Genomic DNA, 10,729 nt, shown 5'->3' with positions numbered 1-10,729 from the left:
GAATTATTAGCCATGCTGGCAGATTCTTTCATAAAGGCACATGCTGGTGCCATCAAAGTAGCTACAAGGAAATTCAACGTCTTCAAAATCAAGCAAAGGGAGAACGAGATGTTGCGAGAATTCGTATCTCGCTTTCAAATGGAATGAATGGAACTACCACCGGTCTCCGACGAATGAGCGAAGCTCGGTAGCTTCGTAGCAGCTGAAGTAGAACTTAGTCGAATATCCCACCGTGACTTGGTTGGACGTCCATAACCGATACCAATCAAAGATCAGGGTCAAAGACGACCAACTAGGAGCCCCCTCGGGCTCAGTATATCCTAGTAGGCTTCCGGCAAAGGAGTCAAAGCCAAATAAATAGAGATACCAAACATACACTAAAGACAGAAGAAATGCCCCAAGGCGCAACATACCCCGCAATGACCGGAGGATGGTCCGAGGCCAGAATCCTCGGGGACTTGTTAACAGAGATGGATTCGATAGGCACACAGGGCCGATGGAGGTGCCCTGCTTGTCGGAATACAACTTCAACGTTGACGTTTTAGACATTATATACGCCATTAGTAAAATCAAAGACACTAGGTGGCCAAGGCCTGTACAATCAGATCCTTTGCAAAGAAACCATAACTTAGTGTGTGAGTTTCACAACACGCACGGTCATAGGACCGAAGATTGACGACAACTCCGGGAAGAAGTAGCCCGACTACTCAGCAAAGGTCACCTCCAAGAATTCCTCAGCAATCGGGCCAAAAATCAGTTCCGGGGAAAGAGAGGCGACCAAGAATAATGAAACAAATGAGCCGCAACATGTCATCCATATGATCTTAGGAGGCATCGACGCTCCACAAGAACCCATGATCAGAAGAACAAAAATATCCATCACCATAGAAAAGCGAACTCGAGGTTATATACCCGAGGATTCTCTCACATTCAGCGACGAGGACATCGAGACCTTGTCTCAGCCTCACAACGACGTAGTGGTAATCTTTTTCCTTGTAAACACATTTCAAATTAAACGTGTACTTGTGGATCTAGGTAGCTCGACCAATATTATCAGGTCGAGGGTGGTAGAGCCGCTTCGACTGCTTTACCAAATCATTCCCACCTCTCAAGTCCTCAACGGATTCAACATGGCGAGCGAAACAACGAAGGGGGAAATCACCCTCCTAGTCAAAGTGGTCGGCACAACCCAAAATGCCAAATTCCATGTCATCGAAGGAGACATGAGATACAACGCCTTGTTTGGGAGACCGTGGATACACTGCATGAGAGCAGTATCATCCACCCTCCATCAAATGATGAAATTCCCGACAAAGAATGTGGTAAAAATTGTCTACGGGGAACAACATGCAGCAAAAGAGATGTTCACAGTGCACGATGTGGCACCAACGCCAATCTCTCCACCATCAAAAGAGCCGAAGGATAAGCAAATAGTAAGATAGCGATAACAAGCCACATTCTCGGCTACGCCTGACTAAAAAAAATGAAGGACCGTACCGAGTCCTCATAACAAACGATTGAATCACATCGAGGTCCGAAGCACCTCAACACTAAGGTATGGTCATCTCTCTTTTTTCAGTTACATTTTATACTAATTTGAACGCAGGTATCCGATCGAAACAGCCGAGGCGCTTTCCAAACTCGAAGGCCTTAGGTTCCAAAAGCATACGTTGCACTCTTTTCCTTTGACCCGATTTTTATCCCAAGAAGGGTTTTACCGGCAAGGTTTTTAACGAGGCAACATCTATATGCTACCTAAGGAAGACTCGAAAAGTATTCAAGGCTTCTTTTCCAATCAACCTCGAATACCGGGGGCATCCCCCTAGAAGGTCACCTCCTCGGAAAAGCCAAGATGTGCTGAACGGGGTCCCGATAGGATAATAATGTACCGGGCCAAACGGTCGAACGAAGCATGTCCGTATAGATTAAACGAGCCCTTAACATAAAAAACGTGTATACTTGTACCAAGTAATCAAAGAATACTTTCCAAAGAATTTCGCGTTTCAAAGAAGCTCGGTATTTTTGAAAAAACGACTCTAGAGCCAGAAACGTCCCGAACACTCAGGGACTTGCATCAACAACTCAAAATCGTATGACCTTCGGGTCAGAGCTTCAAACTCGTAAGCCCTAAATGAGGCAACATCAAGTTCACAAAATAGCTCCAGAGCCAAAATCGTCCCAAACACTCGGGGACTGGCGTCAAAAACTCGAAGACATATGACCTCCGGGTCGGAAACTCCGAAATTGTAAGCCCTCAATAAGGAAATACCAAGTCTACAAGTAATGGATCCCGAGTCAAGAAACTTTTGATGACTCGGTGACTGTCGCCAAGTGCCACCCCTATCGACTTATCAAAGCACAAGGCCATAAGACCACATGCGGGTAGCCTCAGTCACGTAAGACCTATATAAGGCAACAACAATATCTGTAAGACCTCAATCAAGGCATGACACACACTTGTACCAAGTGACCATAACTGTAAAACCTCAAGCAAGCATGTGTCGCGCCCCCTTTTTCCCCCTTCCAGTCGGAGAGGAGTTTCCGAGTTTCGACATTCATGGGGTGTAATGACTCATTTCCTTTGGGAATTGGGTATTTTAAGAGTTTCCACCTAATGATTTAAGGCACATTAGGACACCCATAAAGTTCATTTACAACTAGGTTTGATAACTAGAGATTGGGTAAGGGCTTGAAATTATCCTAAGGGGAAGGTGTTAGGCACCCCTGAGGATCCACTAGTGTGGTTCCCGGCCAGATAGTTTTTTGTGAATTTGTGCAGTTAGCATGTAATCAAATAAAAGGCTCAAGTAATAGGGGATTTAAATTTAAATACACAAGTACAAACAATTATTAAAAGGCAGCGTTTTGGAAAAAGAGTTATAAGCTAGACATGCTTGTAAAAAATGAAAGGGGTCCTAGGTTTGTTTATAATATGGATCACCTCAATGCAATACCCGATATGACACTCCTCAGAAGAGGGTATGCACGTGGTATTAGCACACCGGTCATCATATCCATATCTACCCTTCCCACCCCGTTAAGGTATTAAAGCGCGAATTGATGTCAACCTCTATTGCATGCTATTACCCGTCCAATTCCTATCAGTCCCAGAGGAATTTAGGACTACTGTTCCTATAAGAGGGAGGATTTTAGGCTGACACTTAGGTTTAAAGGTAAAAAGGCTAAGGCAACATATAAAACACGTAGGACTGCATTTTGAGGGGAACATATAAACAATTAGAGGGCTCATATATATACCTCCTGTCATGCCCCAACCTCGGGAGGCGCGACCGGCGCTCAATCGAGTGATCCCAACTGAGCAAGCCTTATCAAACACTACCTACCCATCTCAATATGAATAAGGACACCATGCTTCCGTTTATTTAACCAAGGAAAGATAGTGCATCCCATATTACTAGTTCATTTTAAATCACCACATCAAACCATAAATGAGTTCTGAGGGTCCATACATTTATACTTTAGAGAAACGGGAATTAGAATTACAACATAGTTAGTACACGTATCCGACACCCGCAGATGACCCACACATATGTCTATGAAGCCTCTAAGGATGTAAAAGACAAGTATGACAATGCCGGCAACAAGTCCCCGGCTATACCTCAAAAGTGAAAGTCCACAACACAAAGATATACAATATAGCCCCTTGAAGGAGAAAGGGGCTCACCAAGATCTTGAGAAGAGGGATGCTTCGCTACACACGACCGACACTATCCGCTATGGAGCCACCTACATTCATTAAAAAAAATGTAGCGCCCCCCGCAAAAGGAACGTTAGTGCCATCGAATAGCAATAGTATGTATAACTAAACACCATCAAATTAGAAAGAATTTTCATACACAAATAAGGAAAATCACAAGTATCACTCCAAAGCTTTAAACGGTCACAACATTATCAACTTGAAAGAATTACACAACCTTCACATCATGTTTCCATAGCCTTTAGTTGGGCGTATCATACTGTTCTACATCATTCACATTACCACCGCTATCTTGAGCGGAGTCCGATCTCGACCCGATCGGCTAGGCCGTCTCCCGGAGACGTTACCAATATTCTATTCACACTTTCCAGTTTCAATCATCAATGCATAACCACCATATGCATATGTCATGTAGTCCGATCACGACCCGATCGGCTAGGCCGCCTTACCTAGGCGTTACCATTTTCCATTATTCATCTCAATCCAATCTTTGGTTACACATGTATTAGTTTACCGGCACTTGGGGCCACAATTTTCACATTCCACAATTCACATTTCACATTGTTCCCATTTTCAACATTAGGTTTGTAATTCAAGAGAGGATAGAACACAAGAGCAAATAAGGTTGTAGGAGGAGATGAGACTTTATGTAAATGACACAACAACGCACTTCAATTTCAATCTAAGGTCTAAGCATTTCGATACATGATTCATAGTCCTTGCACCTTTTCAAATTATCAAGAATAGCACGTTGATCAATTTGAGACACAGTTTCCACACATATAAGGTTGCATCACCAAGTCAAGTGAAATAGCAATCAATACAACAATTCAATTTAATCTTACCGTACTCACACAACCAACGATGAAGCTCAATTTCTAAAAGATGGGGTTTTAGCCATACATACCTCAATAAAGCTTTCCTTATTCCTTACGAATTTCCGGAACTTTTAGCACTTCGATATATTGTGTAAGAATTACAAATTAAACCGAGAATTAGAGACGAGATTGAGATTCTAGCTTGTTTTGAGCATACTATCAAACACTAAAGGTGCATTGTGATCTTAGGCCCTTTTTTGAGAGAAATTTCTATCATTCTATACCCCAATTGCTTTCTTTTTAGTTCACTACCTCCCAACACTCTAAGGTTTGATATGCATGAAAGAAATCCACTCTTATACCAATGAATTACCTCATTAATGACCCCTCTTATAGCTAAGTATAAAAATAGGAGCTGAGGTGATGAAGCCTTGCCTCTTGGGATGAGGGTTTGGGTCCCTCACTTGATTATCTTCAATGATTTACCAAGGATTCATGGAGTAATTTGATGAGAAGCACCTTCCCTCTCTTAGACCCCTCTCTCTCACTCTAGAAATATAAGGAAATAGGCTCAAAATAAGCTATTACACTGAATATAACGATAGGGCGTCGGGTTTAAAATGTAGAAAATTGGAGCCCCGAGTCAGATCTGCGATCGCAAAGTCGACATGCGGTCCGCAGACCGCAAAAACACTCCCCCAAACTTGAACACACTGTCTGGGTATGCGGCAGAAATGCGGTCTGCATACCCGTTCTGCGGTCACATAATGCACTACAGAACTGCCCCTTACAAAATATCAAGGGAATTATGTGTCGACTATGCGGTTCACGTATCGGTTATGTAATAGCATAATTGACCGCATAGTTTACCTCAAACTGACCAACATACTGACTCACTTTGCGGCAACTATGTGGTCCGCATACCTGATATGCAACCGTATTCTCCACGACAGAATCGCATTTTTTAGAAAACATCATTTCTTGACTTTTTAGAGCATAGATCAGTAAAAAAGGTCCGAACCGCGACGAGCTAGAAGAATTTCCGCATCACTAACACATGATCCTAATTGCCACTACGAGCCTTTGAGTTTAGAGTGGAAATTTTCACGGGGCCTCACATCCTCCCCCACTTAAGATCATTCGTCTTCAAATGAGGATCAAGGTTCACTTATTAGCAGTCTTTGTATAATCTTCTGCTCTTTGCAACCTGAAACCTATTTATAGACCCCAAATTTAGCTAACTCCCTAAATTTCCAAAAATTTTGCCAGAGTTTCCTCTGTATTTAGGCCTATCCACCTATCAGAGAGCCACAGAAACATATCCTAACCACATGTACACATTCCATAGACATAAGACATAAGATAACTCGTATAATACTAACCATGGCCGCATGGGCAACATATAACCGAAATAGGACAGTTTTGCATATTTCAAGTCTAAAGATGAGAGTTCATAGGAGCTAAATGCATAAAAGCTATTACATGACTATTCAAACAAATGTGGATACTTCCTTTTCATTTCATCCTCGGCTTCCCAAGTGGCTTCCTCAACTTGTTGGTTCAGCCATAATACTTTCACGGATGCAATTTCTGAACCTGCCTATCAAGAATGGCAACTGGAACTTCTTCATATGATAGTTCTTCATTTACCTCCATACTTTCAACTGGCACAATAGTGGACAGATCTCCCCCTACCTTCCTCAACATAGACACATGAAAGACCGGGTGTACTAATGACATTTCGGGTGGCAGCTCAACCTTGTATGCCACCTGACCAATCCTCTGAACGATTCTGTATGGTCCAACATACCTCAGACTCAATTTTCCCTTCTTTCCAAATCGCATGATGCCCTTCATAGGGGAAACCTTCAGAAATACCCAATCATCTTCTTTGAACTCTAAATCTCTGCGACGCACATCCGAATAGGATTTTTGGCGACTCTGAGTAGTTTTCAATCTCTCCTTAATAATCTTGACTTTCTCCATGGCCTGATGCACGAGGCCCGGCCCTATCAATTCCGCTTCTCCAACCTTAACCACCCAATGGGAGACCTACATCTCCTACCATACAGTGCTTCGAATGGTGCCATCTAGATACTAGCATGGAAGATGTTGTTGTAAACAAATTTTATGAGTGGTAAATGGTCATCCCAACTACTCTTATCAAGAGTACAAGTGCGCAACATGTCTTTAAGAGTCTTAATAGTCCACTCTGCTTGACCATCTGTTTGTGGATGAAAAGCTGTGCTAAGATTTACCTGCGTACCCAAACCTTGTTGAAACTTCTTCCAAAAGTTGGCTGTGAACTGAGCCCCTCGATCTGAAATGATTGAGACTAGAGTGCCATGTAACTTGACTATTTCTTTGATATAAAACTGAGCATAGCGTTCCGCTGTGTCGGTAGATCTGACTGGAAGGAAGTGCACTTACTTTGTGAGTCGATCAACAATCACCAAAATTGAGTCGAACTTGCGCGGAGTGCGTGGTAACCCTACCACAAAATCCATGTTGATCCTCTCCCATTTACACATTGGAATTTCTATGCTTTGAGCCAATCCATCGGGCCTTTGGTGTTCGGCCTTTACTTGCTGACAACTCGGACATTTTCCCACAAAGTCCGCCACATCTTTCTTCATGTTATTACACCAATAAATTTCCTTGAGATCATGATACATTTTCGTGGAACCTGGGTGCACGGAGTACCTGGAAGTGTGAGCTTCTGCCATGATCCTTTCCCAAAGACCGTCGATATCAGGAACATATAGGCGGTCTTGGTACCGTAGGGTACCATCATTCATGCCCAAGGAAAAAGCTTTGGTTTTGTGTTTGAGAATCCCCTCTTTTAGTTGTGCTAACAATGGATCCACAAATTGATTCTCTTTCACCTCTGCCACAAGTGATGATTCAGTCCTATTCTGCACAATTACCCCTCCTTCATTAGAGTCCGCAAGGTGAACTCCCAAGCTAGCCAACTGGTGAACCTCCCTGGCCAACAGCCTTTGATATGCCTTCAAGTGAGCCAAACTTCCCATAGGTTTTCGTCTAAGAGCATCCGCCACAACATTGGCCTTTCCCGGGTGATAGAGAATATCGATATCATAGTTCTTGAGTAACTCGAGCCATCTTCTTTGCCTCAGATTCAACTCTTTCTGCTTGAAAATATATTGAAGGCTCTTATGATCCGTAAATACATCCACATGGACCCCATACAAATAATGTCGCCAAATCTTTAGTGCAAACACCACTGCTGCCAACTCTAAGTCATGGGTTGGATAGTTCTTCTCATGATTCTTGAGTTTCCTAGAAGCATAGGCTATAACCTTGCCGTGTTGCATTAACACACACCCAAGACCGACTCTTAAAGCATCGCAATACACTAAAAACCCCTCTGTACCCTCTGGCAGGGCTAACACCGGTGTTGTTGTCAATCTTGACTTCAATTCTTGGAAACTCTTTTCACAAGCATCGGACCACTGGAATTTATCTGCTTTCTACGTCAATTTAGTCAATGGAGAGGCAAGAGTAGAAAACCCCTCCATAAACCTCCTGTAATACCCAGCTAAAACCCAAGAAACTACAAATTTCAGTTGGAGTGGTAGGTCTAGGCCAATTCTTCACTGTCGCAATCTTTTGAGGATCAACCATAATTCCTTCCCCGGAAACGACATGACCCAAGAACGCGACAGATTCAAGCCAAAATTCACATTTTGAAAATTTCGCATACAACTGATATTGCTGAAGAGTCTGCAAAATTGCCCTGAGATGGCCAGCATGGTCCTCTCGACTCCGGGAATACACAAGAATATCATCAATAAACACTATCACAAAAGAGTCTATAAAGGGCTTGAAGACTCGATTCATAAGATCCATGAAAGCTGTCGGGGCATTTGTCAGCCCAAAAGACATTACCATAAATTCAAAGTGCCCATACTGGGTTCTGAAGGCTGTTTTTGGAATATCCTGCTCCCTTATATTCAATTGATGGTACCCGGACCGCAAGTCAATCTTTGAGAAACATGTAGCACCTTGCAATTGGTCAAATAAGTCATCTATTCTTGGCAGAGGATATTTGTTTTTGATTGTAACTTTGTTGAATTGTCGGTAGTCAATACACATTCGCAACGACCCATCTTTCTTCCTTACAAACAAGACCGGTGTGCCCCATGGTGACACACTCGGCCGGATAAAACCCTTTTCTAGCAAATCCTTCAATTGTTCCTTTAGCTCTTTCAGTTCTGTCGGTGCCATTCTGTAAGGTGGAATTGTTATAGGTTGCGTGCATGGTATCACATTGATCCCAAAATCAATCTCCCTATCCGGTGGAATCCCAAGGAGTTCATCTGGAAAGACGTTCGAAAATTCATTCACAACTGGTACAAACTCAAGGCTAAGCGCCTTGGCATTGGTGTCCGTGACCCGAACTAGATGATAAATACACCCCTTTTTGATCATCTTCACGGCCTTAAGGTAGGAAATAAACCGACCTCTAGGAACTACATTATCTCCCTTCCATTCAATAACAAGCTCATTAGGATATTCAAGCCTAATGGTTCTAGTCCGACAATCAAGTTTGGCAAAGCATGAATAAAGCCAATCCATTCCCATTATTACATCAAAGTCGACCATCCCTAATTCAATAAGATCGGCCGTGGTATCCCTACCCCGTACCGTAACAACACATCCCCTATAAACCCGAGCAGCTATAATAGACTCACCAACTAGGGTAGACACCAAAAAGGGCCCATAAAGCTGATCCGACTCTATCCCGAATCCCATAGCAACAAAAGGGGTCATATAGGAGAAGGTTAAACCAGGGTCAATAAGTGCATACACATCATGAGATTGGACAGTCAAAATACATGTAACAATATTTAGAGAAGCCTCTGCAGTCTGACGACCACTCATAGCATAAAACCGGCTGGATCCTCCTAAACTCTGCGCACCACCCCTAGCTGCACCACGCCCTGCGGGTGCTGGGGTACCTCGAGCTGGGGAGGGGGTTGAAGATGTAGCAACTGCCTGGCTGGATGACTGAGTTATGCCCCCACCCGCTCCCTGGCGGGATGCACGACAATGTCTCTGAATATGACCCCTCATCCCACATCCATAACATATAGGTAACTCTAGATAGCAAGTACCTGAGTGCATCTTCCCGCACCTGGGGCACGGGGACCTCTGCTTCTGCTGGAACCTATCTCCTGACCGACCCCGTTGATGGGATCCCCTAATTTCCACTACGAGCCTTTGAGTTTAGAGTGGAAATTTTCACGGGGCTTCACACCTTCACAAACAATGCATATAAATAGCATGACTTAAATACAGTTAAGGTCTGAATTTTAAAATCCTAAAGCAGAGTTTGAGTCAGAACCAGATTCATTACATATCTCAGAAAAGAAGTCCGAATCAGGCCTACCTGCTGGTTGTAGCAATTGGTAATTAAAAAGGCAATTCCAGTTTTATTTAAACCGTTACCTAAGGCTTGCCTAGGCATAATAGTGATGTACTATGAGCATGATATCTATGTTGATTAAGAAAGTAGTAGAGCAGTGGTTAATTTTAAACACACGATTTGGATCCTATAGGCATACTTTCTAATGATATTGATTAACACGAAAAGAGTAGGTTATTTAATTTGATTCAGACATGCACTAGTCAAATTGATTTTTAACTAAACTAGTTTTAGACCTTATAGGCATGATCTCTATTACAACTGACTTTAAATCCTATAGGCATGGTATCAAATTATTAAAAGTTGACTTTGGACTTATAGGCATGATCTATAAGGGAAATGAAGCTGGATATATGCTGTAATGAAAAATTGGACTTTAATTACTTTACATCCTATAGGTATGATCTCTACTGTTAAAGCCATTTAGACCCTATAGACATGGTTTCTAATTGTGAAAAGTAAAGCATGCAAAATTTATTTTAAACCAAAGCAGATTCTATAGGCATGTTATCTAATAGACCATATTTAATCAAAATAGACCCTATAGACATGTTATCTATCCAATTTACCCACAAGATACAACTACCCACCCTTTTTCACTAATCACCCCATAATTGTTTAATTATTACATACCAAATGATTGAATTACAAAAGAAGTGCAGAAATAAGAAATTACAACCAAAGAAAGTGATCTTGACTTCCTCTCTGAGTTATGTAAGGAACCACTTCAATGCCAGAATTTCA

At 42.4% G+C, this 10,729-nt stretch overlaps 1 protein-coding gene across 1 annotated transcript; it reads right to left on the bottom strand.

Moving 5' to 3' along the window:
* Positions 1 to 6,626: 6,626 nt before the first annotated feature.
* LOC138881054 (uncharacterized) lies at positions 6,627 to 9,684 on the bottom strand. The gene is made up of 4 exons (XM_070161254.1): positions 8,827 to 9,684; positions 7,857 to 8,027; positions 7,325 to 7,685; positions 6,627 to 6,856 (listed from the first exon to the last, which is right to left on the bottom strand). The coding sequence occupies exons 1-4, from the start codon at positions 9,682 to 9,684 to the stop codon at positions 6,627 to 6,629; spliced, it is 1,620 nt and encodes a 539-aa protein (XP_070017355.1).
* Positions 9,685 to 10,729: the final 1,045 nt, after the last annotated feature.

The sequence above is a fragment of the Nicotiana sylvestris genome, chromosome 11 (assembly GCF_000393655.2).
Source record: "Nicotiana sylvestris chromosome 11, ASM39365v2, whole genome shotgun sequence".
Taxonomy (NCBI): domain Eukaryota; kingdom Viridiplantae; phylum Streptophyta; class Magnoliopsida; order Solanales; family Solanaceae; genus Nicotiana; species Nicotiana sylvestris.
Note: the sequence above shows the minus strand (reverse complement) of the source record. Positions and strands in the feature narration are given on the sequence as shown.